Here is a 23571-nt window from a genome sequence, read left to right as displayed (position 1 = left end):
CCAAAAGGTCTCAAAAGGACATAACTGTCAGTTCAATCTAAGAAAATGGATTTAAGATAGGTAAATAAACATCAAGTCCTACATTTGGGTTAAAAAATTAACTATACAAATACAAGATAAAGGAGACATGAATGAAACAATACAACCTATGAAAATGAGCTAGAGAGAATTTGGACAACTGAAGGATCAATGAATGAAGAATATGTATAACATAACAGATAAAAATACTAGAGATCTTAGAATGCATCACAAAAAGTGTAGTGAATGAAGAATGTTACGGTTTTGTTATATTCTACACTGTTAAGACTATATATCAAATATTATTTTCTGTTCTGGGTGTCACATTTTAGGGAAGTTCTTAAGCACATCCAGCAAAGGGCTAGTAGGGTGGTCAAAACTAAAAATGTTTAGCCTGGTAAAGATAAAAATGAAGTAAAAAATTTGTCGCTATTTTATGCATCTGAAGGGCTGTCTTGGGGAAGAAGGACTACACTTGTTTTGGTCTCAGAAGGCAGAACTAGGAATACTGAGTTAAAGTTGCAAAGAGACAAGTTTCAGAATCAATATAAGGAAAACTTCCTAGGAATCAAAACTGTCCAAAAGGAAATGGGTTGCCTTTGAGGTAGTAATAATTAGTTCAAAAAGTATCTCAAAAAGTATGTTGCATGATAATTTGCAACAATGTTGGAAAGGGGATTCTCATTCAATTACTGGGGAAAAAATGATCTCAGAGGTCCCTCCTAGGTCTGAGATTCTAGGAATCTGAGATACATAGAAGGTATCAGATGCAATAGATTACAGGTCAAATCTACTTGATTTGGTAACTGATCAGATATAAGTAAAGGAGAATATTCAAAATTAACACCAATCCTTTTGAATTTGTGAAGCTGGATGAATCTGCTGTCACAAACGAAAAAAAAGAGAACTGGGATTTGAGGGAAAGTGATTAAGTTCAGTTTGGGGCAAGATGAATTTGAGATGTGGGACGACATCTAGTTCAGACAGAGATGCAGTACTAGAACTGGAAAGTAAGTTGAGAAACAAAGTTGGAAAAAAAACCTGCGCATAAATAAAATAGCCATAACTAGTATGGGGAAACAGGTTTGCCCCAGGGTGCTGACAATGAAGGTGCTTTTCTTTCCCAAGATACTTTCTTCCAAATGGGGGCATGCTTTCCCAGGCCTTGACTTACAATCTTCTGCCATCCAATCACCACTTGTATCCATCCCAGAGGATCCATCACTATGGCTAGTTCCCCACATCACACTCCCTTCCCAACCCCTGCTGAGTCATAGATAGATAGATTGGAACATTCCCTGTCATGCTATAACTAGTTTGTCGGATACCGCTCTGTGTAAATATTATCCCCATCTAAATCTGTCCCAGACAGATGCATATACTGATAGCATTATTAATATCATTTTTTATTACTGACAGCAACCTATGGTGTTGCTGTGGTACTATTATATTTTGATGATGGGGCTTTCTGTTTGAGGTTCCACTTGGTCAAAAGAATTGATTCTGTTCTGTAATATTTTAAAAACTATAATCTTTCACTGTATATTACTAAATGAAAAAACTTATCTTTTTTTATATCTACAGAATGGTTAAAAAGTGTCCAACTCTCTCTTGATTTATATACTTTCACAACTGTGATGGTTAATTAGTATAAAAAGAAATAAAACTGACTTAAAACTGAACAGAGAATAGCAACTCCCTTTCCCCTACTCTACTACATTCCTACCCTGCAATGACATTTATGACCAAATAATAAACTTTTCAAGAGGAGACTTATTCTGGAAACACTGACCATAGTATACTGGTAAAATAATTAACACCCTAGCTCAATGGTTCAAGTCAGCAGCAATAGCGCATTAGATACGTGTCACGAAGAACTCAGAGAAATATGAACTAAAAAGGTGCTGAGAGAATCTCAATGTTTTAATTTTTTATACCCTAGCATTTTAAAATTAATTTGCAGTATGAAACACCACAACAGTGACAAAGAAAATTGTTCAGTGGAAGACATTATCCAAAGTTCAAAGAAGGTAATTCTGGCTCTCAATTAGTACTTTCCACATGTGTGATTTCTACTCAAGGTTAAGTGAAAACAAAACACACCTTGAAATCTGAGCATTATGTCATATCACACACCAACACAATATCAACCAAGTCATATGCAGTACATATCAGATAACTTCCACCCCCTAAAAGACGTGTGAATAAAATACTTAAAAGATTATATGTGTTACTGTGCTTAGTCAAAAACCATTTTCCTTATCAAAAATTTTTCCTTATCAAAAGTTATTAGATATTCTCCATATATTGTTATTTTCACATTGCATAGTACTTAGTCATCATCAAACCAAAGAAATCAACAAGGGCCATGCTTAAGATGTGTGGAGGAGGGAAACAAGTTTAGTTTTTGAGCGATATGCATATCAAATATGCAGGAGGAACAAGATGTGATCAACTGGTGTGTGGATAGCTGCACAGTAAAACAAGTACTGAAAGAACTCTTTTATTAGATGTTCTCATCAAGATCAAAGGCTTTGTGAAAACTGTCATGTAGAGACTGTTCTGTTGATATATCCTGCCTATTAAAGGGTGCTTTCTTCTACTCTATCAACAAGTCTAGAACATACTGAGCCATTCTCCTAAGTAAAATAGCTTCAGAGGTGGGGAAGTGGGTGTGAAGTCAAAGACAGGTAGCCAATGTTTACAAGTCTAACAGCAGGGGCTCTCGACCTGAAGTCAGTAGACAGATTTCAGGGGGTCTGTGAACTTTGACAGCCCTAGTTAGCCCACCGTAGTTATAGACTGATAACACATATTTACAAAGGCACTTTTTCCTTTTTTTTTTTTTTCTTTTTTGGCAGAGCAATTGGAGTTAAGTGAGTTGCCCAAGGTCACACGGCTGGTACATGTGTCAAGGGTCTGAGGCTGTATTTGAATTCAGATCTTCCTGACTCCAGGGTCCATGCTCTACTCACTGCTCCACCTAGCTGCCCCAAAAGCACTTTTTTCAAAACAACTCTTTAAGATAAACAAAAAGAACAGCATTTGGGTTAAGATTTTTTAAAATTGGTTCCAAAGACTCATCTTACTCAACTCACTGCCTTGTTTGTTTGTGAGCTCCTTGAGAGCAGAAATTGTCTTTTGCCTTTCTTTGTATCTCTTTGCTTAGTACAATGCCTGGCACATAATAGGCACTTAGTAAATGTTTACTGATTGACTACCTAGAGGATAGTAATGAACTCATTTTGCCATTCTTTTTTGGTTTATGTTTCCTGGGGTTATGTGTCTTGAGCTTGCGTCCCCACTTAATTATATACCATGCACAAAGCCATCCTAGAGAATCCACAATCATTCAAATAGATAAGCATTCCCAGAAGGGTCACAGGTTCAGCTGTACTCCTCCCCCATCTATGAAGAGGCCTCAGTAAAAATATATAGCTGTGTCAGAATTTGTCAACCTAGTTTTTGAGGGCTATGTCCCATAGTGGATTCATGGTGTGGTATCAAGATTACTGCCTTGCATTCTCAGATTCTAATTTTCACCTTAGATACTAAGGAAGGGGAGAATTATTGGCAATGACCAGTGAATCAAGGGTGCAAAGAGTAAAGCACTTTACAAGGCCTAAATAAAAAGCTTATGACTAGCATTTTACTTTATATATAATACCTAACATATATAACATAGATAATAAAATGCTATGCATAGGCTTTTCAGGCTTGGTAATTTGCACCCTGCAAATATCCACATGAAAGTTTATGGAATCTTAAGTTCATTAAAATAATGAAGACAAGACCTCATTCAACAAGCATTTGTTAAGTGCTTACTATGTGTTAGGCCGTGTACTAAGCCTATCACATTGTTTAATATTACTTGAAATGTAGCAGGTTGGGCTACATGATAACTATTTTTTCATGTTTGACAAGAGTTGAAAGGAGGTGGTAACTGCCCTTCTGGGCATCGGTGTTATCATGTTATTCTGCCAACATCAAAATTAATGACTGAAAATTCATGTACTTGGGAAGAGTTAATTTTTCTGAAACACCAAATGATCTGAGTATAATATAGTATGCCATTGAGAATATTTCTCTACAATATTTCTCTAACAAAATACTACTAGTCTTTTAAATACTAGTGAAAAAAGCTGAGAATTTCAAATTGCTTAATAGCATGTTCATAGTCAATGCTTTTGCACTTAGGCATGGTATTAATAATTTACCTAGCCCTATCAATCAATGTATCTCAATAATAGCACTGACGTACCGTTGCAACTAAGTAAATCTTGAATGAAGACATGCCTGCTTTATTTGGCATCAAAGCAAAGTCCTGGGTTTAGGAATTTCCAGGAAATTGGTAACTCAGGAAGCTGACACACGTAAGAGCTTTATTATTATGTGGAACAGAAAGCAGGCAAACAAAAGTGTGCGGAGGTGTGCGCAAACGCACAGGCACACACGCATGCGCACGTGCACACGCACACACACAATGGCAATATAAACAGACAGAGCTTGTCCCCAGTGATACAAGAAAATCACCTAGTGTGATGGCGAGGGAAACATGTCAGAGAGTTAACATGCCCAAAGTTGGAGTTCAGGTGGCAAAATTATATACCTTAAGAATGGGCTTAGTTGAAACATGTAATTGGTACCAGATGTGGGAGGGGGCACTCCTAATCAGACCCAGATGTGGTAGAGAAGATTTTGGGGTCACTTATTGACACCAGGCTTCAGTAGGAGGAGTTTCTTTATCAGGACCCCAAAATGACGAGAGGATCTAATATTAACTATCTAAGGCAGAAGAGAGTACTAGCTGCAGTTTCATCCAATCAAAAGCTGTGACCCTTATATGCCTGTCGGAGAGTTAACAGAGGAAAAGTACAAATGGTTTATCTTCTCCTATATACTTTTATGGACATTTGGACCACTTAGCCTCGTTTGTTCTGGAGTCCTATCATTATAACTACATCATCAAACAATAGAAAGTATACAATTAACACAATGCCCAAAATTCTTGATATCAAAGGCAGTAAGTTACTACAGTAAGTTGTACAAAAATTCCACTAAGATTTAAAGCATTACATGGCTAAGAACAATATATAAATGCCCACTAATTATGTAGTCTTGCTTGTATTACTATAAACTATATATACTATAGCTGAACTCTTCAAACAATATACCAAAAATATACAACTAGCATGAAAGCTGACTAAGGACTTGTTAAGTTCCACTTCCACAGGGCTACCAAAAATGAAAACCACAATGAGGAAATCAGAGATAACACCAAGAATCTCTGATTTAGGTTCAAAAGTACTATAAAGTAGGAAGGTAAGTATACACACAAATAAATGTTATACTAAATACAATTTGCATCACAACTACTTCAATACTTTGGTATACTGCAGCATCAAAGTAATTAAAATGGAAATTTATTTAAAGCTATTCCTATGCTAACCTAAAATAATTTTTTTTCTTTAAAATGCAATGTAGACATGGATTGAAGAGTTGCATCGGTTCTTACAGATCTAATTTCAACTCCTGACTTTTAAAGAAAATGTAAAAATCAGAATAATAGGAATTCATACTTAACAAGGTCATGCTTTAATAATTTAATGAAAGAAGTTAGTTAAAAGCATGTCAATAGTGGGAAGCATTTAAAATGACATGAAAAGTAAACAGGCATCATTGGTATCGATTAAGAAGAAAAGGAAATTAAACCAGGTCCCCCATAATATGGAACTTTGACCATCTGGTCAACAAAACATTACATACTTAGTTCTGTCATCCCAAATAGAGGGATCCAAATAACTTATAGTAATACCAACAAGAAAGATATATATATATATATATATATATATATATCAATTTACAGCACAGTTAATATTATTTTTATACCTGATACTGAGACTAGATCTGGGTAGTTCATTAATATATTTTATGACACCATAATGGAGTCCCAAGATTTTTACTTACAACTTCAAACTAAACTACAAGCTCTGGAAGTCTTTAAAAAGATCTCTCAGATAAGCTTCCTTAATATGTTAGATTTCTTCCCTCTGTTGTACCCTATATCCTCTCCTCCTAGACACTAGTTTTGCAAAACAGATATCCCCCATACACTAAGTTTGAGAAAAGACAAAATTTTACATTTTTGTCAAAAAGATAAAACTATTTCAACAAGTTTTCAACAGTTAGCATGTATGTGTTTGAAGATTGCTTAATATGACATAGTAAACACAGTCAGGTAGACAGCAGTAACAAACTTACATTTTTGGCAGAATTCATACAATGTTCAGAGCCGAATGGGGCCTCATTGTTTAATCTAGTCCAAATCCCATCATACAAAACTGAAATTCCTGAAGAAGTTAACTTGCCTAAATTCATGAAGTTAGTTACTAGTAAATATGCAAATACAACTCAAGTCTATAGACTGAATCCAATTTTCTTTCAACTACAGTGAGCTGTTTGTTAAATATTTATTGCTAGTTTCTCAAGTATTTTGGCATTTAATGAAACTGAGTTGTTAACTTTACAACATGTAAAATTCTAGGAAAAAATATTTGAATTCAGATAAAAGACAAGAAAAATTAACTTTGTTTCTTCTGCCTGCTTAAGAAAGGCATGCAGGTGATATTTCATATGTACTTCATAGAATTTCAGAGTTGGGGGACCAGTCCAATCCATATCTAAAGATAATCTGCCATACATGACAAGTCTCTATATATCCATGTATATATATCCCGCCCCCCCCCCCACACGTATGTATCCAGCCTCTTCTAATTTAGATTTTTCCTCACATCAAATATAAATTTCTCTCTTTGAATTTTCTACCTATTGCTCTTGATTACAGCCTCTGGAGTAAAACAGTAAGTCCAACTTCTTCAAAATACTTGAAGAGAGAGAATCACCATTTTTCTCTGGAGTCTTCTCTTCTCCAGGCTAAATATACGCACTTACTTCAATCGATCCTCACACGACATAATTTACAGCAACATAACTCTAGGGTACTAGCTGTCCTCCTCTAGACACCATCTTATCAAGATCCTTCTTAAACTATATTGTCCAGAACTGAACACAATATTCCAAATATGGTCTGACTAGGAGAGAGTACAAAGGCTCTATCATCTCCTAATACCTGATAACTATGCTTCTCTTAATGCAACCTTTATTCGCAGTAGCTTTTTAGCTGTTAACATCACACAAGTGACTCACAATGTTTAGAGTGCTCTAAAATCCCTGTATCTTTTTCAGACAATCATGTCTTCCTCCATCCTGCACTTGTTAGATGTGTACTGAACACAAGTATAAGACTTTACATTTACTCTTACTAAACATCATCTTATTAGATCTAATGTAATGTTCTCTTTTTCATTGTTTTTTGTTTTGTTTTTTGTGTAACGTTCTCTTAGTCAAAATCTCTTTGAATTCTGTCATCCATTAGGTTAACTAACCCTTCCAAGGTTGTATCAACTGCAAATTTGATGCGCAGATCATCAAATCTCTTGTTCTAAGTTACTTATAAAAATGTTAAGGAGCACAAGGCCCAAATGGAGATCTCTGAGGCACTCTGCTGGAGGGTAACCCCTGGACAAAATAACACTGAACCCTTCACAATAACTCTTCAGAACCCTTCTCTGAACCTACTCATGCAGTCAGTTCCGATTCTATCTAACTGTATTATCATCTAGCCCAAATCTCTCTAGTTTTTCCAAATGAAGCAGAGCTAACCTGACAATGGGCCAACAGGCACTTCTTAAAAAATTAGATATAATATATATTTTGATTGTAGCCTACATTATGAAACTGGAAACAAAACATCTGCCCAAGCACTTACAAACATTAAAAGCTATTCAAGACCATTTGAAAAGTCAGATGCTCTGAAAGTAATTTGCTAGAAAAATAAATGTGAAATTACACAGACTCATGACAGAATTTCCAATAGTTAATGGTAGAATTGGGAAGGATCTCAGGGATCATCTAATTCAATTCCCTTATTTTATGGCTGAGGAAGCTGAGGAGGATCAAAGAGGCTAAGTGATTTGCCAAAGGTCAAGTAATTACTAAAAGGCAGAGTCAAGGTGCAGAAGTAAAGCATTCTATTTTCTAGTCATTTTACTGAATCAGAAGTAAAAAAGGGACAGAAAAACTAGTTACTGCCTAGAAATTTTTTAATTTGATAATCTGTAATCACCCCTAATAATCCTAATAGTACTGAATAGCCTTAAATATTTCTCTGCATTTAGGCATGAACAATTGATTCATCTCCAAATAATCACATAGCTCTATAAATAGGCCATTTTCTGAATATGGCCCATAACATAAGTATATAAACTTAAAGAAAAACAGAAGTAGGTAATTAACATTTTGTGGAGCAAAATGTTAAAGTCTAGGGAAAAAAAAAAGTAACTCAGATATACATATGACATATTACATTCACTAAGCCTGGCAGCATGAGATTAAGAGGTTATATATGACCTGGCTAATGTGGGAATTTGTTTTGCTTGACTATATATATTTGTAACATATTTTATTTTTCTCGCTTTCACAATGGAGGAGTTAAGGGAAGGATGGAAGAAGAGAATTAGGAACTGAAAATAACATAAAACTGAATTAAAAAAAGATTATGACCAATATCCACCAACATCACCACAACTAGTTTAACTAAAAAGTAGAAACTACAGGAATACAAATACTAAAACTCACACCAATAATATCTATAATGTATATAGAGATTTAGGTTTGCAAAGTAGTTTATATACATTATCACACTTGATTATCCTTTCAGTTTGTAACACTATTGGGCAATCTGAAGGCTAAGAAGTAAAACACTTATCATTATAATTTGATAGGCAAAAAATAATTACTTTAACCTCTCTTAATCCACAAAGAAAATGCAAACAGATAATATAGATGCAATGAACTTTCTGTTTAATTTTAAATTGTTAATAGAAATGTGAGAGAGCAAGTAAGATGGAATGGCCAAGTTAATCTTAGAAACCCTTAACCTACAATATCTTATTTCTTAATCAACACAAAGTTGAATTATATTTGACAAGTTAAATATTCTTAGTCTTGTTATTTTAGATTTTATAAACAGCTGACATTGCCAATTGCTTTAGAAAAAAAGTTCTATAAGATATCTGGAAATAAAACTTTGTAACTCCTACATTATACATAAAACAAATAAAAGAAAAAAATTATCACTGCTTGGGACAGAAGAGTAACTTTGAAATACATTTTCAAACTTGATTAAAATACTGAAATGAGCATTACTCTCTATATTTTTTGTTTAGAAGATTCCTAGTAAGTTTGGAAACCAAAAAACCAAACTTTTAAACTCCTGATGCTTTAAGTTCATTTTTAATAATAAGTTTTGTAACCTACTGTTATATTTTCATCAATACACTTGATTGCTGTTGTAGAAAGAGACTTATGAAACATAACAGACCTTTAAAAATATATAACTTGCTGTATATTTAAACATTCGAATATTTTGACAGGTCAGTACAGACTTCTGGTATTTAGGTTTCAACCAATAAGCATAACTTTGCAAACTTACTTTGTTTGTATATTGGTACCAAACTGTGGCAGGCATTACAGTACTTAAATGCATCTGTTTTATTTCACTGTTTCATTTAATGGTTCTTATCAGGCACAGGGGCCTGAAACGTAATATTCCATAATGTAGTTCACTTCTTATGGTTAAAAAAAAAACAAATGAAGTTCAGGTATTTTTCTTTTGATACATCCTTTCATAAAAAGAGTATACGGTAACATTATGAAAAGCTATAGTGTTGAAGGATATATGACTACAAATCACTATATTTTTTACTTAAAGGAAAATTTCCACATTTTCATTTTTTATAGATGCTTGAAGTAGAGGCATTAACAATACAGAAAAAGAAATGAATCAGTTTCCTTTAAATACACTAGTTAATTCCACCTAGTCTGTTATTTGACTATGCTATGTGCCTGTGTGACTTTCTAAATGAAAATATCCTCATTTTCCTAAAAACTTCTTCAGTACAAGAAACCAGTTTTATCTGGAATATTCTAAAATGAAACAAAGTTTGTTTTCACAATTAAGTTTGGTTCAAAAAATGTTAGTAAAATTTCTTAGAAATCAAAACTTAATTTAACCAAACATTTAATAAATTTATCATTTGTGAATGCTAAATCCCAGAACTAACTTTAGCCATTCCCTAAGGAAAGGAAGCAAAAAATTTAAAACTCAAAAGAGTAAGGAAAGGCAGCTAGTAGAGACTCCTTTCTGGGGAAATAGAAAAAATATTTAATCCTTCTGGCTGAAAGTAATTAGGTCTTAAAATAAAAGTAGCCTAGTTCTTAAATAACTCTTTTAGGGCTAATCTTTACTTCCATGTGAATTTGTAATTTTGTATTGACTGAATAAGCTTTCATAAGATTCAAAGATTTTACTGTTCAAGATTTATCTGCTCATTTGGTTGGTTTCTTCAAAGCTTAAGAACCACCTAAATGAAAAGAATTCTACCCAAAAGAGATCATAGGATCATACACTGATTTAGAACTAGAAGACACCTTCAAGGCCACTTAGAAAGTCCAACTCCCCCATTTTACAGATAAGGAAACTGAAGCCCAGAAAACACATGTGAATTGCCCCAGGTCATCAAAGATAAGATTCAAATTCAAATCTTCCTAACAAAGTCTATCACTCTATCCACTAGACTACCTGTCAGCCTAATGGTACAATGCAAAGGGTGTCAGAGTTGGGAATTAGGTAATCTGGGTTAAAATCCCTAGCAATAAATAGCCATGTGCTCAAAAGCAATTCATTTACCTTCTCTGAGTTCTAGCTTTCTTATCCATAAAATAGGAATAAGAATACTCATAACATCTACCTTAAGGTGTTTATAAATATGATGCTAAAAAAAAATTGATTTAAAGTGGCCAATTCAATCTTTAACCTATTCTAAAACAGGAGGGCCACAAAGTTGAAAACTGAGGGTATAAACTAGTTTATGATGGATGTCATAAGATTAAAAGGCACCTCAGAGGTCATTTAATCCAACCAATGTTGGATGCAAAACACATATTTTATAAAGGATGAAAAAGAGAATTAAAAGTGACCTTCCTAGTTTTCCTAACCTGGAAAGCAGCAGCATAGCTGAGCGGAGAGTGCTAAGACTTGGGACTGTAAAGACCTGGGACTGAATGCTCCCTCTGTCACTTACCAGCTGGCATAAGGGCAAAGAAATTTTAGAACAAGTAGGACTCCAGGAAAAGGAAGCTGAAATGATTAAGGAAAGTCATGTGTGGGTCTTCCAAGGGAGCTGGCCACAAAAGGTATTATCAAGAACAATGAAAGACTGAGGATTTTGCTTCTAGAAAACATGAAAAGGATGTCAAATTTTACAGACACCTAGGTAGAATATAATGAAAAAACTATCTGGTAATACTTGTCTTTCTACCACAGATAAATAATGATTATCTATGTTCAAAATGCAGGCTGGTGTCCCTACTGAAAAAAAAAAAAACAAAAAAGGGACAAAAGAATGCTTCTCCACTCTTCCTGGTCCTCTGATAGAACAAAGTATTTGATAATATTTTTAAAACAAAAGAAGGGTTTTGATGTGAAATTTTTAAAAAGGATACGAAGAGACAAAGGAGACCCCTGAATTCACGTCAGTTAATATAGGAACCAAGGATAGGGAAAGCTTGGTGGAAATTTTTGGGATGAAGATAAACAGAAGTAGAAACATAAAAGGTATTGTTAAGGGTGTATCAAACTACAGGAAGAAGAAAGAGATGGGTTCAAGGAAACAGATCATGAGTCTGGTGTGGAGGCAATAACGAAGAACTTCAATGATTTAAACCTCTGTTGAAATTCACACTCTGCAAAAGCTGAGCAAAAAATAACATTTTTGCTTACCATAATGGCAATTTCATTTTTCAGAAGATGGAAGAACCAGGGGGATTTTCTCCTTTTATTTTAATTTTCACCCACAAAAAAGCAATTGCTGATATGGAAATGATGGGAACCACAGAGAGAGATGATTACTGAAGAATGATGAAGTAGAAAGAGAACTGATTTGGAGTCAGAGGACTTGGGTTTGAAACTCTGCCTCTGCTGGGTACTGTTGTAGCTGTGACTGTGGGACACCCATGTAATCTCTCTGGGCCTTAGTGTCCTCACTAGTGACCTATATGGATTTGATGAGATGATCTCAAAGTTCCTTGCAGTCCTCAATCTATATTATGATTTCAGAATCTGTGATAGAAGAGATGAAATGGAGATATAATTTCATATTCACTCTAGATTTTGCAAAGAACAGATTTCAAGGTTTAGAGAAATGAGAGGAAAAATCTCATGGACTAAAATTCTGAAAGACCAAGGAGGTCTGGGAAGCTCTCAAGAATAAAATTCTGAAGATGTATATACAAAAACAAAAATTCTGATGAGAAGGAAATAGAAGATGTAGTTACTTGGTACTGTAACTCCTTTTGTATTCTTGTAGTATTTTTTTTTTCTTTGACATGGAAGCTCTGGATTTTGGCTATGATATCACTGAGAATTTTCCTTTTGAGATTTCTTTCCAGAGGTGAATGACAGTCTTTCCAATTTTGCTCTGCCCTATAATTCCCATAGTTCTACATCATCATTTATGATTTCTTGCAATATAGGTATATTCAGGCCTTTTTTTTTTAAAATCATAGCTTTCAGGGAGTCCAGTGATTTTTAAATTATCTCTTCTTGACCTGTTCTCCAAGTCAACTGCTTTTATGATGTTCCCACTTACCCTTCTATTCTCTAATAGAGATCCCTGTAGGATGCATAATGACTTAGAAAATGATATATTAACATTATCTATCTTTTATTGTGTTTTTATTTTGTTAAAAATTCGTCAATTACATTTTAATTTGGTTCTGCCCCAAGGTGGAGTGCTGTGGCCTGTGGGCCATCTATCTGACACCTTTTTACAGCTTTCCCAGGAACTGAAGTCAATGTTACTGGCCTACAGTTGACAAATTCTACTCTTCCCTTTCTGAAAATTGGGACTTTTGCCCTTTTCCAGAACTTTTCAAATACTGCTGATGGTAGCTCAAGTAATTACATTTTTTAGTTGATCTATTCCAGGTGACATTTCCCTAACACTTGGTTGGTGAGGTGTATGTGAAAAGACATTGCTTTCTTCAGAACACTGTCCATTTTCTTCCTCCTTGGAATTTCTTTCAGTATCTTCAGGATTTCATTCTGAAAGATGGTTTTTATTATGCCCTTTGAAATCTAGTTTCTATCCCCATCGCTCAACCAAGACAGCTTCCTCCCAGTTTACCAATGTCTTTAACTGCTAAATCTGTTTTTTTCTCAGTTCTTATCCTATTGACCTCTCTGTGCCTTGTGATATGACTGACCACTTACATAATCTTTCCAAGATCTTTTCCTATGTGTCTGATCATTTCTTCTTAGTGTACATTCCCCCCCCACTGGAAGTCTTCAAGCAAAAGTTGAATAAACTTATCCAGGATGTTATAGAGGGGATTCTTGTTCAGGCAGGGGTTGAAGAAGATGGGCTCTGAGGTCCCTTCCAACTCTGGGATTACATGAAAGGCCTCCTTAAATATAATTTTTAAAAAATCCCCTGAAATCTTAGCCCTTACTTGAAAAACCTGTTAAAGCTTGTCCACTCCCACCCACTGGGTATTACTTATGAATGAAAAAAAAAACACTACTACTTTCTTACCTGCGATTGACTTATATAGGATCTTGCTTCTGTATCTCCTTGATACAGAAGGTTTAATTTATTCACATGGTAAGAAATGGTCTAGAAGCAATATTTCAAGTAAGAATTTCTTTGGAGGAAAAAATTACTATGATTCACCATAATGGAACAAGTTTAAAGAATCTTAGACATCCTCCCTAACTTTTGGGTCAAATTTAAGTAACGAAAATTTAATTTAAAATAATAGTGCATTTACTAAAAAGTCAAAGCAAAAGGAAGTAATTTTAACGTATTTCCAACACCCTTACTATTTGCGTTTTATGTTAAAAAAAGTTATATTGGTCAATGACTCCAGTCACTACATACCTGGAAGGAGCTGTTGGATAAATAATTTTTATGTGCTGAAAAACTAAATCATGATTTAAAACTTGATTGATCCATTCTCTAAATCTTCTGCCAGAATCACCTGGGGATACATGAAGGTAAAGATTTCAATTATAAAGGTTAGAAATCCAAAATTGTTCCACTGAAATTGATAAATATTTATTAGAGCAAATTTAAACACTAAACTTATTTGTGGCATACTTTATAAAATCAATTATTATTAGAGTAATCCTTACAAGATAACATTCACATTTTAACTGATAAATAACATACATTTTTCAATAAGCAGGAAAATATATTAAAATAAGGTAGATTTATATTATTCAAACATTTTCAAGACTGTCATACTATACCCCTGGAGACTAAATAATAAAAAGTAACAGAACTGCTAGTTTTAACTAATAATGACTAGAAAATACTATGACTTTAATTCATGGTTTCACCACTAGTTCCTGGGGGAGTGGTTTGATTATGAAGTTTTGGATTTTCTCATTTGTTAAATTTATCTTAGCAAATATATTAAAAGGAAACAAAAAGACAAACTTTAAAAAATTATATTTTCTATTTGCTTAAGTTAAAATTTTTAAAAATTTATTCCTGGCGGAGCCAAGATGGCGGCTGGTAAGCTGGGACTAGAGTGAGCTCTGCACCCGAGTCCCTCCAAAAACCTATAAAAAATGGCTCTGAACCAATTCTAGAACGGCAGAACCCACAGAACAGCAGAGGGAAGCAGGGCTCCAGCCCAGGACAGCCTGGATGGTCTCTGGGTGAGGTCTATTCCACACGGAGCTGGGAGCTGGGAACGGAGTGGAGCAGAGCCCAGCCTGAACAGCGTGGACCATCCAGACCAGAAGCCGGGCGGAGGGGGCCCTAGCGCCCTGAATATGTGAGCTGCAGCAGTTACCAGACCCCTCCACTCACAAACACCAAAGACTGCGGAGAAAGTTAGTGGGAAAAGCTGCAGGAGTGGAAGGAGTTCGAGGTTAGGCTTCCAGCCCTGGGGGCAGTGGAGGTGGGGCAGCTACAGCTGTTGTTACTTCCGGCTCCAGGCCCACCTGGTGGGAGGAATTAAGTGGCAGATCAGAGCAGGAGTGAAACAGCCTGCTGAAGATCTAAGCCCAGTCTGGACTGGGGGTTCTTGGGGAAGGAGAAGTGCGGGTCTGACAGAGCTGGCACCTCCCCCCCAAACGTGGAACATAGAACTTGTTATTCTATAAGCAGTCATACCCCACTGAAAAACTCAAGGGTCAAGTTAGTTGGTTGGGAATATGGCCAGGCAGCGAAAACGCACCCAGGTTCAGTCTCAGACTTCGGATTCTTTCTCTGCTGACAAAGAAGACCAAAACATACAGCCTAAAGAAGACAATAAAGTCATAGAGCCTACAACAAAAGCCTCCAAGAAAAACATGAACTGGCCCCAGGCCATAGAAGAACTCAAAAAGGATTTGGAAAAGCAAGTTAGAGAAGTAGAGGAAAAATTGGGAAGAGAAATGAGAAGGATGCGAGAAAACCATGAAAAACAAGTCAATGACTTGCTAAAGGAGACCCAAAAAAATACTGAAAAATACACTGAAGAAAACAACACCTTAAAAAACAGACTAACTCAAATGGCAAAAGAGCTCCAAAAAGCCAATGAGGAGAAGAATGCCTTGAAAGGCAGAATTAGCCAAATGGAAAAGGAGGTCCAAAAGACCACTGAAGAAAATACTACTTTAAAAATTAGATTGGAGCAAGTGGAAGCTAGTGACTTTAAGAGAAATCAGGATATTATAAAACAGAACCAAAGGAATGAAAAAATGGAAGACAATGTGAAATATCTCCTTGGAAAAACCACTGACCTGGAAAATAGATCCAGGAGAGATAATTTAAAAATTATTGGACTACCTGAAAGCCATGATCAAAAAAAGAGCCTAGATACCATCTTAAAAGAAATTATCAAGGAGAACTGCCCTGATATTCTAGAGCCACAGGGCAAAATAGAAATTGAAAGAATCCATCGATCGCCTCCTCAAATAGATCCAAAAAAGAAATCTCCTAGGAATATTGTCGCCAAATTCCAGAGCTCCCAGATCAAGGAGAAAATACTGCAAGCAGCCAGAAAGAAACAATTTGAGTATTGTGGAAACCCAATCAGAATAACCCAAGATCTGGCAGCTTCTACATTAAGAGATCGAAGGGCTTGGAATGCGATATTCCAGAGGTCAATGGAGCTAGGATTAAAACCTAGAATCACCTACCCAGCAAAACTGAGTATCATGTTCCAAGGCAAAATATGGAGTTTCAATAAAACAGAGGACTTTCAAGCTTTCTCAGTGAAAAGACCATAACTGAATAGAAAATTTGACTTTCAAACACAAGAATCAAGAGAAGCATGAAAAGGTAATCAAGAAACAGAAATTGCAAGGGACTTACTAAAGTTGAACGGTTTTGTTTACATTCTTACATGGAAAGATGATGTGTATAATTCATGAGACCTCAGTATTAGGGTAGTTGAAGGGAATATGCATATATATATATGTGTTTATGTATATATATATGTATGTGTATGTATGTATATATCTATGTGTATATGTATGTATGTGTATATGTATATGTAAAAGAGAGAGAGCAGACACAGGGTGAGTTGAAGAGGAAGGGAAGATATCTAAAAGAAATAAAATGAAATTAAGGGATGAAAGAGCAACATACTGAGAGAGGGAGATAGGGAGAGATAGAATGGGGTGGATTATCTTGCATAAAGGTGGCAAGAGGAAGCAGTTCTGTGGGAGGAGGGGAGAGGGCAGGTGAGGGGGGAATGAGTGAACCTTGCTCTCATCAGATTTGGCCTGAGGGGGAATACCATACATACTCAGTTGGGTATCTTACCCCACAGGAAAGAAGAGGGAGGAAGATAAAAAAAAAAAGCAGGGGGGAAGATGGAGGGGAGGGCAGATGGGGGTGGAGGTAATCAAAACAAACACTTTGGAAAGGGGACAGGGTCAAGGGAGAAAATTCAATAAAGCGGGATGGGTTGGGAAGGAGCAAAATGTAGTTAGCCTTTCACAACATGAGTATTGTGGAAGGGTTATACATAATGATACATGTGTGGCCTAGGTTGAATTGCTCAACTTCTTAGGGAGGGTGGGTGGGAAGGGAAGAGGGGAGAGAATTTGGAACTCAAAGTTTTAAAATCAGATGTTCAAAAACAAAAAAAGTTTTTGCATGCAACTAAAAAATAAGATACACAGGCAATGGGGCGTAGAAATTTATCTTGCCCTACAAGAAAGGAAGGGAAAAGGGGATGAGAGGGGAGGGGGAGGTGATAGAGGGGAGGGCTGACTGGGGAACAGGGCTACCAGAATATAAGCCATCTTGGAGTGGGGGGGAGGGTAGAAATGGGGAGAAAATTTGTAATTCAAACTGTTGTGAAAATCAATGCTGAAAACCAAATATGTAAATAAATAAATTTAAATTTTAAAAAAAAATTATTCCTCAGGCTAGCAAATAAATTCCTAAGAGTAGCTAAAGTTTGCGAAACCCTGTCATTGCTTGGTTTCATTATCTTACCACTTCTCCAAAATGATTCTATGGTACATTTTGATTTATTCACTTAAAGAAACTTAAATTTTGTTTTGATAAATTTTTTATATACTAGAAAACAATATACACCTTGGGGTATCTAAAAAACCCAGAGTTAGGAATTAATCCTTCTGAGAGTCTGCGGATATTTGCAAGTAGGGTCTAGGTCTAGACCTTAATTTCCTGTTGGTGCAATCCAGGGGGGAGTAAATGAGAAAGAATTGAACTAGGTAACCCCTAAGGTCCCTTCCAGCTTTGTCTTTGATTCTTACCTAAAGACAGGATTTTTATTGTATCAAGTTTAATTGCTTAATCATCCTCTATGCATATACCCATTTAAAACGAATGCCAATTACTGATTTTCATCTATATTATTGAAATGGTACTAAAACCAACTCAGTAATTTAAGGAGTAGTGGTGGTTTTACTAATCAAAGACTTAAAACTGAGGTTTTATCATCGATGATTCACAACAATGTCATATCATATTAGTATTACATAGGCAGTTAAAAACTGGCATTCCTTCAAAAGAATTTCAAAGCCAACTATTGAAATTTCTTTATAGACACAGATGTCTACCAAATTTAAAATATACATCATACTAAACTTTCCGAACCAGTAAGTTAAAAAAAAACACAATTTAATGGATCGTTTTTTCAATATTGCAGAATATTTGTATAGTAGCTTCGCATATGTCAGTGAGAATTTTTAAAAAAACCTTCAGTAGTTGGCATAGTGATATATATGAAGTATAAACCCAATGAAGATGAAATAGCTTTAGACAATTAAGTCCATGAATCATATGTGATCACTATCACTTTATTAAGTTCATGTCCAACTATTTCTTTAAAAGTCAAATTATATCTTGCAGAAGGTATTCACTTACACAGTCTACTTTAGTTAAATCTCATTTTAATTAGTTATGTTTCCTATTCTACAAAAGTTATGGAACACAAGAACAATAATTCATTGCAATATAAAAACATTATCTGTACTAGAACATTCAATTATAGCCGCGATTAAAAGTTCTATTTTCAAAGACCATTATCATCATCATCTCAAAAAATTTTCCATGGGTAGCTTCAACATGAACTTGATCAACAATATACAAATAAAGAGTTGTCAAACAAATTGCTAATTTATGTGAAATTAGCATAATGACAGGGAGTTAGAAGCACAATACCCGGCACATAGTTGCTGCTTAATAAATACTTATTGATTGACTGACCTCAAAAGCAATCTATTCTAATCCATGTATGAAAGGAATATTCACTATAACATATGTGACAAATGGTCATTTTAACTCTGCTTGAAGATGTCCTCTAAGGCAGGGCCCATTCCACTTCTAGATACCTGTTAGAAAGTTTGTCGTTTGTATTTTTCTAACATCAAGCCTGAATTTACTCTTTGCAACTTCTATCTATTGCTCCTGGTTCTTTTCTCTGGGATTAAACAAAACAAATCCAATCCCTTTCCAACCTGACAGACCTTCACATTCTTGAAGACAGTCATAATAAAATCACCATCACAGATTTGGAGCTGGAAGGGATCTTAGGTCATTTAGTACAAGCTATCATTTTATAGATGAAGAAAATGAAACCCAGAGCCACTGTGAAATGATTTCCCCAAGGTCACAAAGGTAGGAAGTGGCAGAACTGGGGGATGTACGTAGCCCCATCTCCACAGCTTCTGGCTCCAGATTACCTGGGCTATCATTTCCCAAGTCCTCTAACTCCAGCTCCCCTGCTCTGGAGCTCTTTCCACTATACCATGTTGCCTCTCAGCACAGCCCTTTAGATCATCTCTTCTCTAGGTTAAACATGCTCAGTTTCTTTAACCAATCTTTATATGACATGGACTCAAGGCCCTTCACCATCCTGGTTGTCCTCCTGTGGACACTCTCCAGTTTATCAATGTTTTTAAACTATGGAACCCAGAACTGAACCTAATATTCCAGATGAGGTCTTATAAGAGAATACCACAGTAAGATTCTTTCATCCCTATCCCTGGAAGCTATGACTCTCTTAATGCAGCCCAAGACTATATTAGCATTTTTTGGTTAACTCATCACATTTGCTGACTCATGATGTACTTACAATCCACTAAACCCCTAAAGTGTATTTCAGAACTTCTGTCTAGCCATGCCTCCTCCATCCTGTATTTGTGAAGTTGATTTTTTGAATCCCAAGTGTAAGTCTTTATATTTATGCCTAGTGAATTTCAAACGATTGGATTCATCCTAATGCTCTAGTCTGTTAAAACATTTTTGAATTCCAATTCTGTCACCCAGTGTGTTAACAATGCCTCTTAATTTAATGTCACATGAAAATTTAATGAGCACTACATCTATGCCTTTATCCAAATTATTGGTAAAATGTTAAACAGTAAAGGATCAAGCACAGATTGCGGGGAGCACAGGGAAAGGCACTCCACTAAAGACATCCTCCCATGGTGCCAATAAAATAGTAACTACTAATCATGGAGTCTAGCTATCCAACTATTGTGAATCCATCTAACTGTATTATAATTTAATCCACCTAGCTCCATCTTCTTCCCAAGAATAGTATGAGATACTTATCAGAAAATTTGGTGAAATCTAGGAAAGGTATAAGCTTTTATTAAGTAAATAGTATGTGCTGGGCACTACTTGGTGGCTAGAATTAGACATCAGAAACTCTGTGTCTTTCATAAATTAACAAATGACAGACCTCCAAAATACAAATCTCAAAATACTCAAGAATTCAACAAATAACCTGTACTAAAATCTGATCATTATCGGAGACAAAATTATTGCCAATAATCACTCATACATAGCAATGATCTGTAAAAATTTAAGAATAACACCTTTAATAGATGTCACTATGCCAAACACTCAATCTCCAAGTTCTGTGGTTTTGTAAAAGCTTTAAAGTATAGAGATCCAACAGAAAAAAATGGTCATGTGGAAACAGGATGAGAAATACATCATTCTTCTCATTGTGTCTGCTTCTGGAGTTGTCCTAAAGTTGTATTTATATGACCTGTTTATTTTATCTAACCCACCTGTCCCAGTCTGAAAAATAGTAAAGTAGTGACTTGTTTCTATTTAAACTCCATCGAAAAGATACAAATGATAATGATAATAATTTCTTTATATCTAGCTTTAAAAACAGAGAATATGGGTTCAAATCCTAACTCTTTCATCTACTCGTGTGACCAAGAGCAAGTCACTTAATCTCTTGGGGTCTCAATTTCCCTATCTTTAAAATGAAGGAGATGTACTACAGAGAATCTAAGATCCCATTCAGCTCTCACTGTTTACATACTGGATCCATACTGGGTCAAATCCTGGGAAGAAGAGACATCAACTATTAAATAAAATGACTACCTAACTGGTAAAGAACACTACAAAGAAAAGTAAAACAAAATAGCAACAACAACATCTGTTAAAACAATCTGCTTTCTCATGAGTTGTTCTTTTAGCTGAATTCCAAATATAATGAAGAAAAAAAATAATAAACTGTAAGATTCTAAACTATTTGTAGAGTGTCCCTCCAGCTATAATTTTCTCTTTCTACTCAAGATTATTTCCTCAAAAAAATAAAGTTAATACTTTAACAGATACAAAAGATAGTATGCCTCATTAATTTCCTTATATTCATGCATTCAGTAAAAGAACAAAACAAAACCAGCTGATTGAATTAGAAAAATTCTCCATGAAATTTATTATGTTTTCCATTTAAGAAAAGTTAAATGGACAATAAATGTATTTCCCTGTCACTTTAAAGAAAGATCTCATTCTATTTTCAGTGCATGCCTTAGTGGTAGGAAAGCCTCAAATTAAATTGGGCCAAACCTTACCTTCCACCTGTTTTCCTACAAATGACAAGTGAGGCCCAGTATCTGCTTCCTTTCAAGTTTTTAACTAGCAAAAAGTTGTCTATGAAAATCTCTTTTCCATTTTGGAAAGAAAAACAAAATGCTACAAAGAAGAGATGCTAATACATTCACAAAATCCACCTGGGAAGAATTATTCTCCATCACAGAACAGTAAAATAGAACCCTGTTATAATGGCTCATTTTTACACAAATTCAGATACACTATGAGTCAAACATTTGCTCTTCAAACCTAACTATATACAATAAAATCTTAATATAATATGGCTAGTCTCCAAAATGGATGTCAGTCCTATCCCCCAACAGCAGCATTATTCAATTCAACAAGTATTTATTGAGAACCCAATATAAAAGGGTTCCACTACTTGCATTTTGAAAGAAATCTTTGGAAAATTTCCTTCATCAGTAAGAAAAAAAACGGCAGTAATTCTTTTCAAATTAAACATGAGGAAAGGCATTTGAATAAAAATAGGCAAGGGGAATAAGAAAACAAGGCTTTGTGTACTTCTAAAAGAAGATTTTTTTAATCAAACATGATTATGTTAGGTTTTCTAACTACTTAGGATATGAAATTTTTACAAGCTTAAAACTGTGGAACCATCTTTGGCCCCACCCTCTTCTTTTGTTCCCTCATCCAGTCACAAAATCCTATGAATTCTTTCTTCCTAAAATGGTCCATCTCTTCCATTTCTATTTCTCTGACATCACATAGTTTAGGCTCATATAATCTCAAGACCTTCAATAGCCTACCTGCAATTTCCTTTTTTAATCTTTCCTTATTACCTTTCCCAAAGCCTTAATTCATCCCACATGTGACATAAAAACTAATCTTCCTACATCCCTTATAACTCCTCCAGTGAAAAATTTTCAAAGGATACCCATTGCCTATAGGATAATGTCCCAAACCCCCTAAACCATAGTTCAAGGCACAACCTGATCTCTTCTACAGGAAGCAATGTGTAGTGGTATGAACAAATGAGATTGGATTTAGAGTCACTTCAATTCCCTGGGCCTCTCTTTCCTTGTTTGTAAAACAAAGAAGGTTATTCTAAATGATTAGTTAGACTAGATGATTAGGGTTAGATTCAATTTAGGGCTTATAAACTCTAAATTTATGATGCTTTAATGCTTATCTAAGATTCAGAGTAAATCCCAGTTTCTTTGAAAAGGATTCCCTATTTCAGCTTGAGTCATGTCTTTAGTCTCTTAACTATGGCAATTATTAACTGTCCGTTTGATGATCACGTACATGTACCAGAGGACACAGCATTTATTTCACCAACAAGGAGAACTTCTTTTGCCAACTCTTCTAGAATTCTTGGTAACACTGCCATGCTAGTAAGGGTCAGAAGCAGGAATCTATGTCTTCCAACTCTAAATCCAGTTCTCAACCCACTATGTCATCTTGTATCTGATGATTACGTATTAAAAACAATTTATTGTCATCTTCAATTGTGATAATAATTTGATAATTGTTAACTTTTCACATGTTTATTTTCCCCATCTAGACTATAATTGTCTTGAAATGCAGTCTGAATTTGGGGAGTCTTTAAGACCTGGGTTCCTGACCTGGGGTGGATCCATTAATTTCTCCGGGCTTCAGTTTTTTCTTCTGTTAAATGAGGGACTAGATAATTTTACAATCCTTTCCAGGTGTAACTGTCTCTATCTTACATTTTGTGTAAACCTCCAAAACACAAAATAGCCCATGATTATACAATGTTTCATGATTTACAAAGAGCTCTGCTTACAAGAGAATCATAGGCTCCGGACCACATACAAATTACAAGGAAGGTTTGAGACTTTTAAAAATTCTCTTCACTCCCAATTCATCATCTTTTCCACTGTACAATGCTGCTACTCCAAGACGGAAAATCCAAATATTCCTTATATTTAACTTTGAAAAGCAAATGAAAATGTCTCAAAGGCAATAGTCCCATCAATTTACATCTAAGGTCTGAAGCAGTAAGTGAAAGCTATTGATGGAAAGATAGCCTTCATCCGACAAAAATCAACCAACATTTATTAAACACCTACTATGT

General features: G+C 35.2%; 1 protein-coding gene across 1 annotated transcript in view; it reads right to left on the bottom strand.

The window, feature by feature from the left end:
* The window catches only part of LYPLAL1 (lysophospholipase like 1), a 55233-nt gene that overhangs the window by 30690 nt on the left and 972 nt on the right, over nucleotides 1–23571 (bottom strand). Inside the window, exon 2 of the mRNA XM_036753438.1 lies at nucleotides 14079–14178. Within this exon, the coding sequence (XP_036609333.1) occupies nucleotides 14079–14178 (100 nt within the window). The remainder of the gene's footprint in view (nucleotides 1–14078; nucleotides 14179–23571) is intronic.

This window comes from Trichosurus vulpecula, chromosome 4 (assembly GCF_011100635.1).
Source record: "Trichosurus vulpecula isolate mTriVul1 chromosome 4, mTriVul1.pri, whole genome shotgun sequence".
In the NCBI taxonomy this organism is placed as follows: domain Eukaryota; kingdom Metazoa; phylum Chordata; class Mammalia; order Diprotodontia; family Phalangeridae; genus Trichosurus; species Trichosurus vulpecula.
Note: the sequence above shows the minus strand (reverse complement) of the source record. Positions and strands in the feature narration are given on the sequence as shown.